This window comes from Microtus pennsylvanicus, chromosome 1 (assembly GCF_037038515.1).
Source record: "Microtus pennsylvanicus isolate mMicPen1 chromosome 1, mMicPen1.hap1, whole genome shotgun sequence".
Classification (NCBI taxonomy): domain Eukaryota; kingdom Metazoa; phylum Chordata; class Mammalia; order Rodentia; family Cricetidae; genus Microtus; species Microtus pennsylvanicus.
In genome coordinates, this window is record NC_134579.1 from 156609012 (window position 1) to 156632464 (window position 23453).

At 37.5% G+C, this 23453-nt stretch overlaps 2 protein-coding genes across 2 annotated transcripts in view; one reads left to right on the forward strand and one right to left on the reverse strand.

The window, feature by feature from the left end:
- LOC142832944 (uncharacterized) overlaps positions 1 to 23453 on the forward strand; it is a 776034-nt gene that overhangs the window by 581626 nt on the left and 170955 nt on the right. The gene's annotated exons all lie outside the window — the stretch shown is intronic.
- Positions 2844 to 3363, reverse strand: LOC142833030 (large ribosomal subunit protein eL32-like). Its single transcript, XM_075944054.1, has one exon. It carries the CDS (start codon positions 3309 to 3311, stop codon positions 2904 to 2906), a length of 408 nt encoding a protein of 135 aa, XP_075800169.1. The 5' UTR covers positions 3312 to 3363; the 3' UTR covers positions 2844 to 2903.

Here is a 23453-nt window from a genome sequence, read left to right on the forward strand (position 1 = left end):
GTACAGGTACCCTCTCCTCTATTGGTAGGAGTCTTAGCTGGTGTCATCCTTGTGGGTTCTAGGGACTTTCTCAGGCACCAGGATTGTCTCCAACCCCATAATTCCTCCTCTATCCATATATTTCTTTCATTGTTCTCTCTCTTTTTCCTTACTCCTTGAAAATCTGATCCCACATGGTCCAATCACCCATACCTGCCATTGTGTGTTAAAACCAAGGAATACTCCATTTTTTTTAACTTACCGTAATTATCATCATAGACCCTTCAGCCAGTAACTGACCAAATCAGATTTAGAAATCAACATGCATCCCCCCAGACAAGCTGTAGAATTCCATCTTGTTGAAGAGAGAAAGGAGAAATTTTATGAGCCATGGGGTTCTAGATCATGACAGGCAATGCTACCAAAACAGCTGACCCAAGTTAATATGGACTAAGAGACTGAAAGTTAGAGAGTTGGATGGGACTGACTTAAACCTCCTAAATGTGGGTATCAGATGTGTAGCCTTGTCTGTTTGTGGGTCCCATAAGAGTGGTACCAGGACCTGTCCCAGACAAAGAAGCTGACTTTTGGATCTAGTTCCTTATGATAGGATCACACTCAGCATTTATGCAGGGGGTGAGAAGTTTGGTTCTGCCTCAACTTGATAAACCATGCTTTTTAGACTGCCATGGGAGGCCTTAGCCTTTCTGAATGATGATGAAGGAGTTTATGGGGAATAGAAATGAGGTGGTTGGAGGGAATTGAAAGAGAATGAAGATGGGAAACTGTTGTTGGTATGTAAACTAAATTCTAAAATTGAATAAAATTACAAAACATTGCAGTGCTTTTCTTCATATTAATTTGAGCATGAGATAATAAAACTATTAGACATGTGAGCAAGTAAAGCTTATTGGTCAAATAACAATGTGACTGTGAGTCAAGGACATAAGTAATCAATTGTGTTGAATAGTTTTTTTTTTGTCAACTGAGTATCTGAGAGGAAGGAACCTCAATGGAGAAAATGAAACCACCCCATATTCCTGACTGATGATCATTCATGTGAAATGGCTAAGCATACTGCTGTCAGTGCTAACCCTGGGCATGTGGCTACTAATAATATTTTTAAAAAGTGATTCTAATAATGCAGTTAGGGAAAGTCAACAATCAGCATTCCCTGTGGTCTCTGCTTTAGTTCTTGGGCCTAGGTTCCTACTTTGAGATTCTTTGATGAGCTCCCTTCAAACTAACATGACTCACAGAAAAACTGAGGTGCATTCTGTGCACTATTTATGGTCTTATGTGGCATGGGCCAGGGTTTGCAGCCTGTGTATAGATTAGTAGCAACTTTGAAAAAAGAATGCCTTAGAAGACAATCAAAGTCAAATTCAGAGACTTTTCACTAACATCTTTAGGAGACAGGTCATAAAGGCAGCTCTCAGCTTGTATTATGTAATGTATATGGGTATTTGTAAAATATAACAACTATTGAACGAAGAGGTAATTCATTTAAAGTTGAACAAATAGTGTTATATAGGAAAGTATAGAGGGAGGAATGATGAAAGGGAATTATAATTATGATGTAATCTCAAAAATATATAAAAATATTTTAAATAAGCAAAAAATAGGCATCTTGCTATTCTTAACATTGGTTCTCAGAAATTTGTTTATCCAAACAAACAATGAGTTCAGAACAATGAGTTCTGCTCATGAGTTCTTTTCCAAAACGCTCTGATATTATTTAATGAAGGGTGATAAGGATAGTGGAAATGTATATCTATCTCAGAGGTAAAAGGGCCCTAGTAAGAATGGAACTCTAGGTATGAGATGGGTGAGTGGAGAGAGCTATTTTAGATTATTTTTCCACATGAAACTAAATTCTACTAGGGAATACCTACAGCTGATAAAATCCTTAAGTAATGTGGTATTCATTACTGATACAAGATAACTCAAAAAAATTAGTAGTCCTCCTTATACAAATGATAAAGAAGCCAAGAAAAAATTCAGAGAAACATCACACTTCACAATAGCCACAAATAACATAAAATATCTTGGGGTAACACTAACTAAGTAAGTGAAAGACATGTCTGACAAGAACTTTGTCCTTTAAGAAAGAAATTGAAGAAGATACCAGAAAGGGGAAAATTCTCTCGTGCTCTTGGATAGGTGGGGTGAACATAATAAAAATGTCAATCCTACCAAAAGTAATCTATAGAGTCAATGTAATCCCCTTCAAAATCCCAACACAATTCTTCATAGACCTTGAACGAATAATACTCAACTTCATATGGAAAAGCAAGGAAACAAACATCAAAAAAAAAACAGGATAGACAAACAATCCAGTACAATAAAATAACTTCTGGAAGCATCACCATCCCTGACATCAAGTTCAATTATAAAGCCAGAGTAATGAAAACAGCTTGTTATTGGAATAAAAAAGAAATGTCATTTCCCATTGATGAAAGAGCACAGTAACTTCTAGTGCAGATTATGAGAGCAAGTTTTTTCCTTCATTCGTACTTCAGAAGATAACCACTGATTTTTTGACTAATTTTGTTCTCCTGTAGAGTCTAAAATTGGGCAATCATGGGTTATGAAAATTAATAACTAACAAGTTTTGTAAGCATGATACATACAATAGCCTTGAGTCCCATGAGACACATGGATGTTTTTGTAAAACATTCAATTATCAGACATTTATATTCTCCATGATGTCCAAAAAATGTGTGTCTCCCATCAGAAATCATGAGTAATCAAGAAGCTCCTCAGTATGTCTCTTTGGGTATATAGTGAAGACACTCATATGTGGTTCTGGAAATTAGGAACAGGTGGTGTGGGAGGTCCTTCTGTCTATGTGTTTCTTTTTTTTTTTTTTTGCAGTTTTTGTGGTTTTATTTAAACACAAATAAAACGTGCACGCAAGCCATCTACTCATTCTCTTCGCTGCGCAGCCTGGCGTTGGGATTGGTGACTCTGATGGCCAGCTGCGCTGCTCTTTCCACGATGGCTTTTCGGTTCTTGGAGGAAACATTGTGAGCAATCTCAGCACAGTAAGACTTGTTGCACATCAGCAAAACCTCCAGCTCCTTGACGTTGTGGACTAGAAACTTCCGGAAGCCGCTAGGCAGCATGTGCTTGGTTTTGTTGTTGCTCCCATAACCAATGTTGGGCATCAGGATCTGGCCCTTGAATCTTCTCCGCACCCTGTTGTCAATACCTCTGGGTTTCCGCCAGTTTCGCTTAATCTTGACATATCGGTCTGACTGGTGCCGGATGAACTTCTTGGTCCTCTTTTTGACGATCTTGGGCTTCACCAGAGGCCGGAGGGCAGCCATGATGCCGCAAAGGAGATGGCAGCCACCTCACAGGTAGCGCCGAGGAAGAAGGAAGGGCTATGTGTTTCTTTTATTGGTTAATGAATAAAGAAATTGTCTTGGGCCTTCACAGGGAATAGAGGTAGGTGGGAGAACATAGATGAATATTGGGAGAAAGGAGGCAGAGGCAGAGAGAAGTCATGTAGCCCTGCCAGACACTGACACCAGATCATTACCCAGTAAGCCACAGCCTTGTGGTTACACAAAGATTATTGGAGATGGGTTAAATTAAGATGTAAGAGTTAGCCAATAAGAAGCTAGAGCTAATGGGCTAAGCAGTGTTTTAAATAATATGGTTGCTGTGTGGTTATTTCTAGAGTCTCACAGCTGGAAAACAAACAAGTGGCCCCTCCTCCAACAACTAGAAAACTTTTCACAAAACTTCTTGACTCCCAAATTCAGAGCTGACATTGCCATATAAGGTGAAGTTGCAAAATCCTTATTTGGGTCACAGTTACAAGTCTATATCTTAGGCTTATTTTGCCAGTGTCCCTACCAGTCTTCAGAGAATGGTATCTCCTCTATGTCACGAGATAAATGTTCCTCTAGAGAAGGAGTCAGATGAACGTTTTGTATTTCAATGTTGGAGTCAAAGATAAAAGGGAAGGAAATGCTGATGAGCCTCCATTTCTGAAAAGGTGATTCTGGGGTGGAACTGGATGCAGTAGAAATTCTGCCATGGGATGGAACTTGCCTTCTGGTCCCAAGCACCCCGGTGGGACACAGCCAAGCAGGGGAGAGCATGACTTGCGTCCCAACATGCAGCCCAGCTTCAGCTGCAAGCCCAGATCCTGGTTCTCAGCCTGACAACCAAGTTGCAAAAAAGTAGCCTCAGAAAACTGCAGCTCCAAGCCCAGACAAGTGTCTGTGAAAATTTAAATGTACAGACTTATAACTTGGATTATAAAGATAGCTTAAAAACTTTTAAGAAAGCATTCAAGGTCAAGACTTTATTTAAAATATCCTACAGGAGAACTTGAGCCACTAAGTGAAATTCTTAAAGGGAACCACAGTTCAAAATCAACTAGATAGCTTATAGACGCTCCCTGACGGGTACTCATGCAGATAGAGTTTGTACTTAATCGGTATACTGACAGTCAGTATATTTTTAATGGTTTTCAAGTCCTAAAAGCCATCCCATGTATTGGGACTAGCAATAAACAAGTTAAAGTGCTATTATAACAAATTCAAAATGCCATACAACAAAGAAAGTTGCCATGTTTTGAAGGGCGTATTAGACAGAATTCAAATCTTCCTATTCAGGTAGATTATTGAATATAATGCTTTAACTGATGTATTACAAAACTAGTCTTTTTATCTCAGTTTGAGTTTGCTCAGCTATCACAAGCTCTGAATTATCAAAATAGTATACGTTTAAGAAAACAATTTAAATTAAGATAAAAATCTGCTCACCAATTTGTTAACCAATGTGATATATGCCCACAGTATTTACCTGTACTGAATCTTTTAGGAAATCCCTGATGACTACTTTTAGCATTTATGGCAAGTTGATGTTATTCACATTGCATAGTTTGGAAAATTAAGATATATGCATATGAGAGGTTCTTGATGACCACTTCACAAACTGGAGAAGCCACTAAGCATATAAAAAATCAGTGCTTAAAATGCTTCTCATCCATGGGAACCCCCAAAATCATAAAGATGGACAATGCATTTTGATATGTTATTAAAGCATGCAGCAATTTTGTTCCCAACGTGTTTATTATAATCCTCAAAGACAAAAAAGTGGAGCATCCTTAAAAACACAATTTGAAAAGATAAAAATGAAGATTATGCATTAATTCACACATAATGCCTTAATCCATGCATATTTACTCTAAATTTCTTGAATATGGATTACCACGAACAACCTACCACAGACAGATTTTTGCATGATGACACCAAGGTGACTTTTGCTAAAGTGAGGTGGAAGGACCCTTGAACTGAACTCTGGAGAGGACTCAATCCTCTCTTACTTTGTGGTCAAGAGCATGTCTGTATTTTTTACAGGATGTGGATCAAGAAATATGACTCGTTTGATGTATCTAGCAGAAGTGTACCAGCCCTGATTACATCATAACTGTGAATGATCTCACAGAAGAATCAGAATGATAACCTATGCTCCTTACTTGATCATTCCAACATGCTGCAGGCTGAGGAAAGGGCCCCCTAACCAATGTTCCTGACTTCCTCATACTATCATGCATGCTATAGGCTGAAAATGGAAGGAAGATTGTGGTGATGGTGATTACTAGAGTCTTCATGGACTTGCTGCCCAAACTTCCAAACGCAGTGAGTACTGTTTACCTTGGAGCCAGACCAAAAATGCAGACTGAACATTTGGCTGTTTTAAACTTTGAGACACAGAACTTGGATTGCCCGCGAGAGATGGGAATAGTGCCCTATCCTAGAAAAATTTACATATGTAGCATTTCTAAAGTTAAAGTCAAATATATCCTGCATAAACAAGTGCTAGGTTCTCAATCTAAAAGCACTGAATGGATGCCATTGAATTCTATAATTATATTTAATAATAAAAGAAAAATTATTCATTGTTCAAAAATTAATGAAGAAATACAAACTTACTGGTTTAACATGTGCTCTCTGTCCACTAACAATCCACCTTAGTGTGATTTAGGCCACCAGGAAACAGTGAGGAGTCATGAAATGAATGAACATAAGGCTATGCATAAGGATAGTTATCCTATGTCTGAATTTAAGAATACTATCACAGGCAAAATACCAAACACAAACACTCAACATGCATATGACTTTTTCTCAAAAATGCCATTGTACCCTAAATGATTTTATACTGTAAAAATATATATTGTTCAAATATATATGATAGTGTCCCAGCACACATTCAATCAGAATAAAATATATTTATGTTTTGATCCCAAGAAAGAAACCCCAGTTATAAATATGAAATGAATCACTTCCCTTTGACTTTCATATCCACAACATGACAACCAATTTGTAATGAAATAGCATGTCATAGAAATTAACACACTGCTGAATACAAGAGAAAGCTAGATGTGAGTGCCTGTGTAAGAAGGCTATTATCTTACTGTCATTTATGAACCCAGCAGACTGCAGATTGTTTTTCTCACAAGGTGAAATTCTAGAAAGTATTACCTGATCTCTAATAAGTGGATGTATTTGAAAGCAAGGGCATGAATGTAATATCCTGACATGCCTACATTATTTCTGTGAGAAATATGAAGACCTTGAATAAATATTGTTGACTCACATGACCAAAGTTAGTAAAACGTAACACCAAGTTTATTCCTTCACTGTCACTGTATTTGTTTAATCTAACTGTACGCATTACTTCCTAGAATAAAAAACAGTCATCTGAGTCCCTCCTCTGTGGTATAATAGGCTCATGTACAGAATCTCACTGTGGCACAGGCAGAGCTGGGAGGGAGAGTGAAATCTGGGACAAAGTTCTGTGGCTCTGTGATTTAGGTTCCCTGCCGAACTTCAATTTTGGTTCCACTTGCAGTAGTTGAGTCTCCACTGGCATTAGTTGCCAAAAAGTTCTGAAACTTTTGACTGGATAATTACCAAAAGAAATTATAAGTTTATTGTGAGAGTCTCCAAAGAAACATCATTCTTGGCAAGGTACTTATTATTTCACTTTCCCTAAAGGCAAAAACATTTCATACGGAAATTGTTCAAAATATCAACATCTGTCATATAAGAGATTAGTGTAGAAGTATGAGTGGTTCACAAGACTCCAGTCTAACAAAAGTCATTCTACCCAACGATTAAGTTGATAATTTTATGAAACCTATGTGGAACATTTTAATCACCATGCAGAAAAAGTAGTCATTCAGGAATTATTGGATATCTAATGAAGTATCAGTTAGAAAAAAGGATCAATGTCATAATCTGCAATGGGAATTTTTTTGGTCTTTATAAAACCTAATGCACACTAATCATAAGTGCTGATTTATAATTAAAATAGAAGTTATTTTTCTTGCCCAGGCAATGACAAGAATTGTGAATAATGCCCTATCCTAGAAGAATTTACATAAGAAACATTTCTAAAATTTAAGTCAAATATATCTATTAAGTGCTACAAAAGCATGTGCTATGTTCTCAATCTAAAAACACAGAGTGGATGCCATTGAATTCTACAACTCTATTTTAAGAGGAAAGCAAGTTTATTCATTGTTCAACAATTAATTAAGAAATACAAATTTATTGGTTTTATATATGCTCTCTGTCCACTAACTATCCACCTTATGTGGTATTAGCCCAAGAGAAAAGTTTGAAAAAAATAACTTCTGACTCACCTGTAAACATTGGTACCCTGATATAACCAAAAGTCAGTAATTCATAGGAACCAGTTGAGAATAAAGAGAACTTTGTTCTCAGGGTCATGACTTATTTCAAAAAAAGAATAGTCATTAAACTCAGCTAAGGAAACAAGAGGCACAAAGTTTTCTGACTTTAGTTAGAATATGCTAAACCCCTGATCTTCAGCTAAAATCACTGGATATGAAGATATAGCATACTGTCTGATTGGGAAAGTGAATTAAAAACTTCTTTGGTAATTATATAAACATGCTACATAGGACCAACAGATATAATCCTGCACGAAATGGAAACACTGAGGGCATCTTGTGAAGGGCTAGTAAATTGAAAGTGTTCTCAGGAATTTGGAATGGATCAAAATGTGGCTAAATCTTCTGTGGAAAAGCACTGGCTCTCATACGATTTGGGCTGATATATAAGTCAGCAAGAGAAACACAATACCTAATTAACGATCGTGTGAGGAATGTTTTCCTACCTGTATCTGAGGGAAGAGATCTGTCATGGCTTACAGAGACTCGGGGAAAGGCCTGTTAGGCTGGGAAAGGGTGATGAAGGACATAGCAGCATGTGAGTGTAGAGAGGTTCTGATGCAGAAGAGCACTGAGACTGAGGCCTATGAACATGTCTCTCTCAGAACTTAAAAGAATTTTGTAGACTATGTATTTCCTTATTCATTGTAAATAAATATGGCAAATTTTCTTACTACCTAAGTTGAAAGCTTTTTAAATATCATGCTATCATCTATATCTTAAATTCACTATGAATTTTAACTGAGTTGCATGATGCACAATGTCTGCAGTACCTGATATTGTGTAGCAATTTCCTCTGCGACAACCCTTCCAATTTTGGTGGAAGACCTTGAAGAAACAGGATGTTACAATCACCAAGGCCAACTGGACTGGGACTGAAAATGCAGGGGATAAAACTGGACTCTCTGAATAAGGTGAACAATGAGGGCTGCTGAGAAGCCAAGGACAATGGCACTGAGTTTTGATTCTACTGCATGTAATGGCTTTGTGGAGGCCTAGCCTGTTTGGATGCTCAACTTCGTAGACCTGCATAGAGTGGGGAGGACCTTGGACTTCCCACAGAGCAGGGAACCAGACTGCTTTTTGGACTGGAGAGGGAGAGGGAGAGGAGTGGGGCATGAGGAGTGGAAGGAGGGGGAGGGTAAACGGAGGAGGTAGGGGGAGGAAATTTTTAATAAAAAAATTTTTAATATTAAAAAAAGGGAGAAGAAGCATTCAGTCCACAATGACGCACATAAAACTCGGAATTTAAGCAAATCAGTGCTTTCAGGATGTTCCAGGAACAGGCCAGATCCTCTGGGCTTTTCACCTTTTAGCATATAGGAAAAACAAAGACTGTTGAGAAATTCTCTCAGACAAATTGAGCTACATAGAAGAAGGACAGGTCAGTTGACATGCAAAGAAGGATTTCAGAGGAACTGAGCTACATAGAAAAATTAATCTTCATACCTTTTTATCTCTTTGGTCTGCTTCATGTTTAGAGTATTTATGCTTGGCCACCCATGTTAGGGTAGGCTTTGGTGATAAATCAGTCTTTGAGATACTTATGCTCTTGTAAGTAAGCCCTGCCTGTACTCTTGGGAGTAGTCCCGATAAATATATCAATGAACTATGCTATGTTTTGATGGTATCCAAATTTTGGTCTATTTTCAGTTCTCTACATTGAATAAGTAGACATTTATTTATATCTCTCTAGTATAGTATCATAAAACCCCTGATATGGTGATTTTCTTAAGAGAAAACCAGGAAGCTCATGGAGGTTCAGATAACTATTAGATTACCACCATCAATGGTGACACCTAAATGGAGAAAGAATTCCATGGGTCTCTAGGGAGTCTTAAAACAGAAGTGGCATTTCTTTAATTAGGATTTATTATCATATAAGGAAGTTGGCATTTGGAAGTGCCCTTGCTTTGACCTGTCCTTTGCTCACTATGTGAGATGATTAGACATATATTCACTTCTCTCCAGGAATATTGCCTTAAAATATCAAAAGCAATGGGACTTGTGAATCGAGGATAGGGGAGGAATTTTTCAAAACACCTATAGTGAATACAAAGTAGAGAAAACTGTTACTGTGTGACAAGTGATATCTGAAGATAAATGGGTACAGAAATCCAAAACACATTTGGGTTTTGAAAATGCTAACTTAGAATGTAAAAAGGTCCTTGGGCCTTTAAAAGTCAGATTGTTACCAACAGATGAGTGGATCTTACATACAATGAATAATGAGACATTTAACTATAGTACTGAAGTTTGGGTAGGAGAAACAATTTCCAATGGTATGATGAGACACCAAAATGCCAAATGTTTTAATTAAGGTGGAATAGAATATCTGAGAAAGGGTTGTAGACAAGGAATTCCTAGGAATAATATCTCCTCTGGGAGTGGCAAGTATAGGAGGACTTAGCTTTCAGGTGTATGTAGGAGGCCTGGCAAAGACTGACATTCAACCAATGAATGTAGGTCAAAAAAAGACAGACAAGGCAACCCAATACCATCAGGAAACTCCTCAGGAGGCCTCTTGCAGGCCTCCATGTAGAATGTGAAAAAAAATTAAAAAATCCAGGGCCTACTGTAAAAACCATACTGGCCTGGAAGATGGAATAGACATGAAGGATGAATCAAAAATTCCAGAAGGAAATAAGAAACGCATATTCTGGAAGACTTCTATAAATGATACAAGACAATAGCAAAGAGTATGTATAAGTGGCATTGTAATTGAGGGCTTAATAGACATGCATGCAGATGTAAGCATCATTACTCTAGAATCATGGCATCTGGAGATATTCAGTTCCTAGAAATTGGAGCCCTATGTCAAGTGAAACAAAGCAAGAGATGGGTTAAAAGCATAGAACCAGGAGTACAGAAAGGAAAGCTGGGGCCATATGTAACTAATATTGCAGTAAATTTGTGGGATTCTGACCTATTGTAGCCATGGAACACCAAGATTAACATTCCTGCAGTTGCCAAAACATATAATTCTGGGGTGATGTTCTAAGGTATTATAAGCAAAGGTCACCAGGCTGTAAAAGAACACAAAGAAATTGACAAACCTTCAGAGTTACTAATGGCCCTGCCTTTAAAATGGATAACTGAGTAACTAATATGGGTTAAACAATGGCCTTGAACAAAACAAAAGTTGCATGCCTTAATACAGTTGGTACAGGAGCAAATAGATGCTCATCTTATTGAAGAATCTACCAGCCCTTGGAATTATCCTGTATTTGTTGTTAAAAAATCTTGAAAATGAACAATAGTGACAGATCTAAGGGCTATCAACAAGGTTATTCAGGCTCTGGTAAAGATTTCTTTACCTTCCCTGTAACCAAAAGGAGAGCTTCTCATAATTATGGATTTAAAGAACTGTTTCTTTATTATGCCAATACAAGAAAAGGACAGAGATGCTACAGGAGCTCCTTCTGCTCTTTCAGACAATCGCCTTTGAGATACCAGCCCACTGGGGCATGGTCTCTTTTGCTTTCAAAAGCAGTGGCAGTCCCCCTCTCATTCTCTTGCTTCTGGCTCCAGTTCCGATGACTATACTCCTTTCCTGGTTGTGTAGGACGGTGTTCTGTAAGTTTTTCCCCCTCAAATAAATAACCCTCTTTTCAATAATAATTCCAAACTGGTGTGGGATTGTTTCATGCATTGTCTGGTTCTAAACCTTTGGTTTTAGAACCACTCCCCCATTCACACCCCATTCCCTGGCTCGGCTGCCTGCTGCCAGCTCAACTTGGCATGAGCCTTCCCTCAGCCCTGGCCTGTGTGTGAAGTCAGCAGTTAAAAATTCCATGCCTCCTGGGTTCCACTGGCCACCTGGTTTGACGTTTTTTTGAGTGGGTTTTAAATCCACCTTGAAGCACGCGTATTAAATATTGTATGCATGCATGCTTTTACCTCTGTTTAAAATATTCTTATGTATTGATACACACACACATATTTACCAAATTTCAGTGTACATTTCTACCTCTGATCAAGATACTTATACATTGTTTATATTTGGAGGTCATTGTTCTCAATTATTGCACAGTTGTTTATTGTCTTAGTCTTTAAGTTAGATAGGTATTTAGAATTGTAGATCAAAAGTCATCTATGTTTGTCATATTTATAGTTAGATTAATCAGGTTCTTTAGATACATAGAGATTAAATTCTGTATAAATAGATAATCTTCAACCTCTTCAAAGAAAAGTAGAAAATGGCATTTAATCTAACTTAGAATTCTGTGGTAGTTAGACACAATCATTCCTGTCAACACTGATCTATTCCCCAGAGATTGTTGAACACCAAAGACACTCCACTTGGAACTTGTCTTCTTCTTGGAAAACCTGGCCTCTGGGCAAGGAACTGCCCATACCTCAACTACTGATAAAATATATAGTATCCAAAAATGGATAAGCAAAACTGTCGAATGAAGCCAAGGCAGGGTAAGATGATTTTGAAAAAATTCTTGTCTTTAAAAATAACCTGTCAATTATTATAGGCCTTAGCCAATGTTGGTTGCTTCAACATTGCAAACATAACTTTGGGTGATTTCCCAGGTAGCCAGTTGTCCCTGTGATTTGATGCATGTCTTGAAAGTTGTTTGATTGTACTTTCTAATTACTCAGGTAACATTATTTCCCTTCTCAGATCTTTAATGCGGTTAAAAACTGGATAAATGTAGTTACTTTTCTCTCATGACTTGGCCAAGTTATTTATTATACAAGACTTAAGCTAGTCAGAATAGGATATTTGTTCTTATTATATATAATTTTGTAGTAGGTTTAGAACTCTCTTAAACAAAAGAGGGAGGTGTTGCAGGAGCTCCTTCCTCTCCTTCAGCCAATAGCCTTTGAGATACCAGCCCACTAGGGCATGGTCTCTTTCACTTTCAAAAGCAGAAGCAGCCCTCCTCTCACTCTCTTGCTTCAGAGTCTGGTTCTACCAATTAGACTCCTTTCCTGGTCATGTAGGACTGTATTCTGTAAAATTTTCCCTCAAATAAATAACCATTTTATCAATAATAATTCCAAACTGGTGTGGGATTGTTTCAGGCATTACAGAGAAAATTTGCCTTCACAGTTCTTACTTATAATAATTCTCAGGCTACTAGGAGATACCAATAGATTGTCCTCCCACAGGGACTGCTCAATACCCCACCCTGTAACAATAGTTTTTCAGTCAGTCATTGCAAATAATATATAATCAGTTTACTAAGTCTATAATCTACCATTACATGGATGACATTTTGTTATCTGATTCAAATGCAGATACTTTAGAAAAAAATGTTTGAAGAAGTAAATAAAGTTTTATTTAAATGGGTATTACAAATTGCTCCTGAAAAGATTCAAAGAGGAGATGCTATGAATTATCTAGGTTACAAAATAGGCTTACAGAAACTCAGAACACAAAAGGCACAAAGTAGGAGAGACTGATTGTGGACCCTTAATAACTTTCAAAGCTTATTAGGAGATATTTCCAGTCTACAACTGGTGGTTGGGATAACACCTGATATAATAATTCATTTAAACACAACCTTAGATGTCGACAAATACTTAAATATCCCCAGAGAATAGACAGCTGAAGCAGAAAAAGAATTTATGATAGCTGAGGAGAAATTACAGGGAGAAGCAGGTGAATAGGATGACTCCAAATTTTAACTTTATTCTGTTCATATTGCCTTCCAGAATTTCTCCTGCATGAATTTTAATGCAGAGGGAATATATTATTTTAGAATGGATCTTTTATCACATAAACCAAGTAAAAAATTAAAACTTTATGTGGAAAAAGCCTCTGAATTAATTATAAAAGGAAAATTGAGACTTCTTCAACTATCTGGTATAGACCAAGCAGAGATTATACTGCCTTTTACTATTAATAAAATTAAAAAGTTATGGGCAGACAATGAACCTGGCAAAGGGCTTGTGTTAATTTCAAGGGAGCAATTAATAGCTATTATCCCAAAAGCAATAGACTTAACCTTATAAAGAGAACTACTTGGGATTTTTCCGCAAATTGTGCATGACATGCCAATAACTGGAGTCTGTACTTTTAATACTGATGTGTATAAATCATGAAGGCAGGTTGAAAATCAGAATAATTAAGTACGGTGTAAAAATTCTGTCCAGAATGCAGAATTATATGCTATTCTCATGGTACTAAGGGACTTTAAAGAACCTCTCAAATAGGTGCTTATTCTTAATATGCAGAAAGAGTTGTCTTGCATATTGAAATGGTTGAATATATACCAGATGATACAGAATTGTTTTCATTACTCATTCAGTTTCAAGACATAATCAAGGAATAGGCTTTGTCCAGTATACATAACACACATCAGATCCCATATGGGTCTTGAATGTCCTCTAGCACAATGTAATGCAGAAATTGATCAATTATTGATTAGAAGTGTGCTGAAGGCCTCAGAATTTCATGAAAAACATCATTTCAATAGAAAAGTCTTAAGGAAAAATTTTCTAATACATGGCAACAAGCTAAAGAGATTATAAAGAAATGTCCTACTTGCTGTTTCTATAATCAAATACCATTACCTGCAGGGAATAACCCATAAAGTGCTCAAAGGAATAAGATCTAGCAGATGGATGTGTTCTAATTTACAGAATTTGGAAAATTAAAATATGTGTTCCAAACCATAGATTTTTATTCAGGTTTTCAATGGGCAACTACTGCCTTGAGCTCAGAAAACTCTGATTCAGTCATAATGCATTTATTAGAAGTTATGGCTATAATGGGTATTATTGCACAAATAAAGACAGACAACGGTCCAGCATATGTATCTAAGAAAGTGAAGCAGGTTTTTTTTTGCTTATTATAATATAAAGCATATTACAGGTACACCAAACTATTCTACAGGTCAAGCACTTATAGAAAGTTTAAATTGAACTATAAAAGGTATGCTAAACAAACAGAGAGGAATGGAAAATATTCCCAGAAATAGATTACACAATGCTATATTAACCTTGAATTTTCTTAATGTTAATGAGAAAGGAACAATTGCAGCAAAGAGACATTGGGTAATAGAAAAAACTTCTGAATTAAATCAGCTGGTATGTTTCAAGGATGCATGGACTTCACAGTGGAAACCGGGAGATGTACTCCATTGGGGAAGGAGTTTTGCTCTTGTTTTCACAGGAGAAGAGAAGCTATGGATACCATAAAAATTAATAAAGATTCAGTTTGAAAAAGATAATCCTATTGAAAAGAAATGACAGCACACCCACAAAGGTAACAACTATATAGAGATGGGGCAGCTTTCTTTTCTTATCTTTACATGAAAACACACGCCTTCAAAATTCAAAAGATCCTGGATCTTTAGATGCTGAAAGAAGAAAATAAAAATAACTATCCAGAAAACATCCCCAAGCAAAAAGGCATAATATATATATGTGTGTGTGTGTGTGTGTGTGTTTATGAATGTATGTATATATATACATATATATGTATATATAATGTGTGTGTAAATATATAGAGCTGGCTTTGGAGGTGGACAATGGCTATTCTTCTTTAAGCCTAAGCATGTTGTTTAAAAAAAATCAGAGGTTCTGTCTTATGTCAGGTGTCATCTTGTATGAGATAGAAAAAAAAATGTAGGAATAATTTTACTCTCTCCAGGCCTATTTTATCTATATCATATTTGTCATTAAATGTATGTCTATGTGAATAATGTTTACGTATTCCATAATGAACAGTAAACTTTCCTACAGATCTTTTTCCTACAGTAATCTTTGAAGTCTCCAGGAAGAGGATGGGGCACCACAACAAAAGCTCCACCTGGTTTAGATTACAACATGATACTGGTAGTGCTACTATAAGACTAGTTTCGGGTACCAGATGATGAAATGGTGCATCTTCTCACAGCTTTCTGCCCAGAACTCCAAATAAGAGCTCTGGGAAAGCCTTATTGACTACTCAGAAATAATTTGCAATCACAGTAGACAGAAATCTTGAAATTTAACCATTGCCTTGCTTTTATAGGATCCCATAAAAAGGACATTGTCCTCATGACAGCTGGAACCAATTCTGGAATATGAATCCCCTCTCCCAACAACCACTTGTCCTTATGGTTGGGGACACCATTTAGAATTTGATTATTACCTGTATAGGGTAGAGTGTTGGGGTAAAAACTATGTAGGCCCAGAGATTGCAGAAGAAGAGGAAAAATTGAGTGGGATAATAGGTAACTTAGTGTGACTTTCTTCACACTCATAATAATAATAATGAGTAACAGAGTAAATACTTGTGAACTATTATTAATTGACAATTTATATTGGTATAGTTTCTTGTATATTGATACAAACTTAAACTGTATTTGTTATTTCTGTTTACAATATTTGTACAGCTATGCAAAAGTATTTTGTCAGATTGTATGCATGTATGTTTCTAGCTCTGTCTAAGACATTTTCTATTTTGATATAATTTTTAGGATAAATTTTCATATTGCATTATATACTCCTACCTCTGATAAAGATACTTATACATTGTTTACATTTTGAGGTGATTTTCCTCATTTATTGCAAAGTTGTTCACAGAAATTTATTATTATAATATGAAATCTTAGTCTTTAAGTTATACATGTATTAAGTATTATAGGGCAATATTTATTCATGTTTGTTATACATGTAACAAGATTAATTATGTTCTTTAGATACATAAAGATTTTATTGTGCCAAGATAGGTTATCTTCAACCACTTCAAAATCGGCAGAATATGGCATTTAAATAACTTAGGGTTCTGTTGATGTGAGACATGATTTCTCCTGACAGCACCAATCTATTCCCAAGTGATATTGAGACTAAAAACACTCCACTTGGAGTTTGTTTTCTTCTTCATACTACTGGCTTTTGGGCAAGGAAATTTCTATACTTCAACCACTGACAAAGTACATGGTATCTGGACTGGATAAGCAATACACAAAGAAAAACACTGCAAAATTTTTTGCTAAAACAGAGTAAGATGGCTCTGAAAATTTTCCTGCCTCAAAAAATGGTCTGTCAGTTATACTAGACCTTACTCAAAGTTGGTGGCTTCAACATTGCAAATGAGACTTTGATTGATTGCTCAGGTAGCCAGTTGTTTCTGTCATATACTGCATGCTTTGAAAGCTCCTTGATTGCACTTCATGCCTACTCAAGTAATATTATTTTCCTTTTCATGCCTTTGATGCAGTTGAAGATTAGATAGCCATAGTTAACTTCCTCTTATGATTTTAACAATCCATTTCTGTGTCAAGGATTAGATTGTTTAGAATTGAATGCTATTAAAACATTTAGCATGTGTTCCTTACTTAATATTGTTTATGTTGGGTGTAATCCAAATTTTATACTTGATAAATTTTCCTAGTGTATAAAGTTTTGTATTGGGTTTGGAACTCTCTTATTTAGACAAAAGGGGGAAATGATGGGGAATATCTGTCAGCCAAAGATCTTCAAGATGTGGGAGCAGATTAGGGCATGACCTTTTGGGCACTCAGAGAAAAACTCTGGCCTGCCCAGGGTTCGCTCTCTCTGATGTTCTAGTGCTGCACAACTGAGGTTGGACTCCATGTTCCTGTTTTGTGAGTTTACCCCTTATAATAAAGAAAATATAATTAGTGTATCTTGTAGTTAGCATGGGATTCCTTGGCCTGCATCATTCGACAGAACACAGTCAATAAGACAAAAATACAGCCTACTGAATAAGAAAAGATCCTCACCAACCCCTCATCAGACAAAGGATCGATCTCAAAATATATAAAGAACTCAAAAATTATATATCAAAATATCAACAAATCTAATTTTTAAAACAAGGTTCAGATCTAAACAGAGAACTCTCATCAGAAGAATTTCAAATGACTGAAAAACACTTAAGGAAATGTTTATCATCTTTAGCCATCAGGGAAATTCAAATAAAAAATGACTCCCATCTTACACCTGTCAGAATGGCTAAGATCAAAATAGATCAAAATTGCCAATAGTTTATTCTGGGAAGGATGACAAGTAAGGGAAACACTCCTCCATTGCTGGCAGGAATGAAAACTTGTACAACCACTTTGGAAATCAGTATGGCAGTTTCTCAGAAAACTGGTAATCAAGTTACTGCAAGACCCACCAATACCAGTGTTAGGCATATACCTAATGGATATTCAACCATACTATGAGGACAGTTTTCAACTATGCTTATAGCAGCATTCTTTGTAATAACCAGAACCTGGAAACAACTTAGTTTCCCCTCAACCAAAAAATGGATATAGAAAATGTGGTACATTTACACAATGGAGTACTACTCACCTGTTAAAAAACCCAATGATATCTTGAAATTTGCATGTAAATAAATGGAACTAGAAGAAACCATTCTAAGTGAGGAAAGCCAGCACCAGAAAGGCGTCTTATTTGCCCACTCATTGGTGATACTAGCTGTAAAGTAAAGGATAAGGAGCCTATAATCCATGACCACAGAGAAGCTAAGTAACAAAGAGAACCTTAAGACAAACATACATAGATCCCCTGGGAAGGAGAAATAGACAAGATCTCCTAAGAAAATTATGAGCCTGGGGTTAGGAGGGAAAGGAAGTTAAAGGGGGAACATGAGGGAGAAGGGGAGGCGGAAAAGAATTGGAGGGAACAAAATGGTCGAGATGGGGGAATGAAAGAGATGGAGAGAGAACAAGGACAGAGATATTTTGACTGAGGGAGACATTATGGGGCTAGCAAGAAACATGGCTCTAGAGAAATTCCCAGAAATCTATGACAATGACCCCCAGCTAAGACCCTAAGCAATAGTGAAGAGGGTGCCTGAACTAGCCTTGCCCTATAGTCAAATTCTTGACCATCTGAAATGTCATTCAATAACCTACATCCAACAACTGATGGAAGCAGTGCAGAGAACCACAGTGTAGCATTTGGCTGAACTCGCAAAGTACAGCCAAAGATAGGGAAGAGTGAGAGTATAAGCCAAGGGATCAAGACCATGATGAGGATACCCATTGAGACAGCTTATGTGAGCAAATGGAGGCCTTCCAACTATGGCCTGTCACTGAAGGAACTATCATAGGACCAAACTAGGTGCTCTGAATGTGGGTGACAGTTGTATGGCTGCAGCAGAATGTAGAGCCACTGGCAGTGAGAATTTATCCCTAATGCTTATTCTGTTTTTTTTTATTTTTTTTTTTACCTATTTTCTCTGTAGGGATATCTTTCTCAGCCTAGATATAGTAGGGAAGGCCTTTGTCCTGCAACAAAACAATGTGCTAGACTTTGTTAACTCTCCATGGGAAGCCTTACCTACTCTGAGGAGCAGATGGAAAGTATCATAGGGGTTGGGGGAAGGTGAAGGGATCAGGAAGAGGGGAGGAAGTGGGAAATGAATTTGTCATATAAAAAAAAGAGGAGAGACTTTCTTTCTAAAAGGTTTCAATGCAGCCTAATGGGCAGCATTATCATTCTCATAAGCATATGGCTGGGGCAAGGTGGGGCAGGATCACACGTCACACAGGCTGCATCCCACAGCTGTCCACTGGTTTTGGGTTTCAAGCTCTACAGATTGTTATTCCCACCAGGGTCCAGTGGTAGCAGAGGCAGTACAGAGAACTTTATTTTACTTTTAACTGTTTCAAGAAGATATACCTTCTGTCAGTCAGGGAGCAAACCTACACTGTACAGAATAAGTGCCCACAGACTAAGAGCATACACTAGGACCCCTCCAGGCCCATACTCATCATAATGCTGTTGGATTTCTCATTCCAATTCTCCCACATGTGTCTAAAACAAGGTCACATGCTTGGCAAACCAGGGTCACTTCTGCTTTAGAAACTCTAAAGATTTCTATACGTGCTGCTGCTCTACTTTAGCTTCTCTGGCTTCTAGCATTTCTTTAAGCAAATGTATAAACAGGTGTCTATTATTCTTCTTCTCAGTATTTGCAATTTTACCCCCAAATTTCTCACTGCACTTCCACTTAGGATTATTTGAGCACTCCTTTCACTCATGTTGTCCATCACTTAGTCCCCTGTTTTGAGGTCCCAAGTATGGGTGTCATTGGTCGGTACCAGCTGACCTGTCAAACATACCTGAAAAGAGGAAGTGAGGATAGAAAAAAGAAAAAGAAAAAAGTTAGAAGGTAGTATAAAAAGATTGCTTGTTTGTTTCCTGGTTATCCAGACATGAATAATCACACAAAACTATATTAATTACAAGACTGCTTGGTCAATGACTCAGGCTTATTCCTAGCTAGCTCTTGCATCTTAAATTAGCTCATTGCTATTAATCCATGTATCACCACAAGCCTGTGTCCTACCAGTAAGTTTCTGGAATCTTTCTTCTTCAGCAACTATATGGTGTTTCTCTGAGCTGGCCTACTATCTCCATATCTCCATTCAGATATCCTACTTGGCTTTATTCTGCTAAGCCATTGGACAAAACAGCTTTATTCATCAACCAGTAAAAGCATTACATATACAGAAGGATGCCCTGCATCAAGGTAGAGTCATGAGGGATCTCAGTAAATACTGTAGCATCCCCAAATTTATTTCTCATAGACCTTATAACACTATACCCCAAACAGAAGGGGTATAAAAAATTCCTTTCCACGACACAGGGAATAAACAAGTAAATAAACTTCCTTAATATTTAAAGCATCTACTAACTACACCTTTAGTCAAACATCCTTTTTTTGGTCTTGAGGAGACAACATCTAGTGACCATGTCTTTGGTAGATATACTGGAATTTGGCCTCTGACAAGCTTGAAATCTCTGACCTTAAGTCAAGATAAAAATAGTCACTGTGGGCTCCTAGAATTGGGAAGAAATTTGGAAAGTTCACTGATTAGAGGGTTGCTTCAGCCATATGGAGAAAGTAACTGAGTGTACCTATACCTTGAATACGTATATGAGTACACTGGATCCATGAGCTTGCTCATCTGAGGGTATCATAATCTGTCACATCTTCACAAAGGAACTAATTCACAGTGTTATTGTTATATGGCTATCATTAACCTGGACAGCCTTGCTTTCCTGCATGTACAATCATAATTGATTAGGTAATGTTGCAGGACTTACCAAAAGTTTGTGTGCTAATACTAACATCTGAAACACTGGCTCTTTTGGTATGACCTTGTTTACTTTGGGCTGTTTCCAAAATTAAAATTGACTTTTAATGGAATAATGCCAACATCTGGGCATCAGGTACAAATGTATGGACTCTAAAAACTCAATACTCCATCTGTGGAGATGAAGAGGCCAGGAAAGGGTTCTAAAAGATGCTTTATGAAATAGTTTAGCTTTCATCTCTGTCCTTCCTTCATCTTGACTATCTCATTCCCTCATGTTCTCCCCAACCCTCGCCTTCTTTCCTCCTCTACCCGTTATCCCCTTCCTTCTACATAAGGGAGCCATTTTGGAGTTAGCAAGAAACCTGACGCTAGAAAATTTCCCAGGAATCCACAAGGATGACCCCAGCTAAGATCCCAAGTAATAGAAAAGAGGGTGCCTGAATTGACCTTGCCCTGTAGTCAGACTCAGGATATTTTAAATATCACCATAGAACCTTCATCTAACAACAGATGGAAACACAAGCAGAGACCCACATCGGAGCACTTGACTCAACTCTTAAGGTCCAGCTGAAGAGTGGAAGGAGGGAGAGTATGAGCAAAAAATCAAGACCATGAGGGGTTCAGTCACTCAGACAATTTGCCTGAGCTAATGGGAGCTCACCAACTCCAACTGGACTGGGATTGAAGAAGCATGAGATCAAAGTAGTCCCTCTGAATGTGGTTGATAGTTGAAGCCGACTGAGGGGCCAATGACACTGGCACTGGGATTTGTCTCTACTGCATGCACTAGCTTTTTTGGATCCTGTTCTCTTTGGATGTACACCTTGCTCAACCTAGATGATGTAGAGAGGACCTTGGACTTTCCACAGGGCAATGGGCCTTTCCCTCTCTTAGGATTGGAGGGGTTGGGTGGGAGTGTATGTGGAGGGAGTGAGAGGGAAGTGGGAGGAGGGGAGGTAGTGGGAATTTGGATTGGTATATTCTAAGTAATAAAATAAAATAAAAAAAGAGAAACAGTTTTAGCTTGTTGAGATTTCTGTCCAGTACAGTTAGCACCAGGCTGAACAAATTATTCAGGAGTAGATATTCTCTCCAAAACAATTTATTCCATCTTCCATCTCTGATATGGGAAACCCCTCCATATGCTGTGAACTATTGGTTAATTAATAAAGATGCTTGGACCTACCAGCAAGGCAGAATACATCAAGGTGGGAATTTCAAGCAGAGATAGGGGAGAAAGTAGATAGAGACAAAGAGAGAAGTCATGTAGCTGCTGAAGGAGACAGACTCTGGAGAATCTTACCAGTAAACCGCAAACCTCATGATGACACACAGAATGATAGAAATGGGTTCATTGAAAATGTAGGAGCTAGCTAGGAATATAATAGTCATTGACCAAGCAGTGTTAGAGTTAGTACAGTTTCTGTGTGATTATTTCAGGTCTGGAAAGCTGAGGATGATCAAGCAGCCTCTGTCTACAAATTGGCACCACAATGTGGGCAACCACATCCACATAAAACTTGAGAAAGCTTGGAAAGTAATTCTAGATCCAAGAAAGCAAAGTTTAGTTCAACTTATGGGTAGCCACATGTTTTTCTTTTTTATTGTTTTTATTATTATTATTATAAAAAATTTCCACTCCTCCCATTTCTCTCCCTCTCCCCTCCCTCTCCAGTCCAAGAGCAGTCAGGGTTCCCTGCCCTGTGGGAAGTTCAAGGTCCTCCCCCCTCCATCCAAGACTAGGAAGGTGAGCATCCAAACAGACTAGGCTCCCACAAAGCCAGTACATGAGGTAAGATCAAAACCCAATGCCATTTAGCCATGTGTTTTTCAAAAGGGCTTTGCTTACTGGCAGCAAGCAGGGGTGTTGTGTCTCCTTTAAGAGAGCTCTTCTTGACTCAGCTCTGACAGCTAAGGGTGCACATATTCTTTAGGGGAGGACTTACTGGTTTATGATAGTTGCACAAACAGCTCTGTTTCTTTCAGGAGCCTGAGAACTTAAATGGGGTCTGTGAGAAGCATGTTACAAATTGCTTAATGGTGACACAGACCTCCTGTGACCCTATAGCTTGGGCAATATGCACAACTCTCAGAGACAGTGATCATACCTCTGCCATGGTGAATTAGGTAGAGCAAGCAGGCAATGTCACAGAGTTAGTCCTTGCTATGCCTACTCAGCATTTTTTTAAAAAAAAAGTGCTCCTGTTCAAAAAATAACTATAGATATCCAACAAAGACAGATTAAGTTAGAAATATACCTCTTAACAGGTCACAGTATGTTACAAAATATACATAGATTTGAGAGAGAGAAGAAAAGGAATATAAAAGTAAAGTCTTTAAAGAGACAGAATACAGAAAGGCATAGATTAAATGAGTAGAGAAAAATAAGCCATGTAAAGATGGGATATACAGACAGAGTCTGAAATATATATATATATATATATATATATATATATATATTACTATGTTTTCTTTTTGACTACAGAGAGATATTTGATTCTAGAGTCTACTAAGATGAACCAACATATAAACTTCAAAGGTATCTTTACTTCAAAATTTGGGTCTAAGGATATATTGTTTTGGAAAAGAGATTCTGCTTCTGTTTCCACAGAAAATGAAAACCTGTGGATTCTTTCTAGACTAATATGGTTTGATGGACCAAGACTACCCAAAAGTTCTCTTGTGAATGCTGAAAAATACTTCACCAAACAAAAACCAAGAACCAG

Coding starts and splice junctions, on each gene's coding strand:
- LOC142833030 (XM_075944054.1), bottom strand. CDS start 3,311: ATGGCTGCCCTCCGGCCTCTGGTGAAGCCCAAGATCGTCAAAAAGAGG.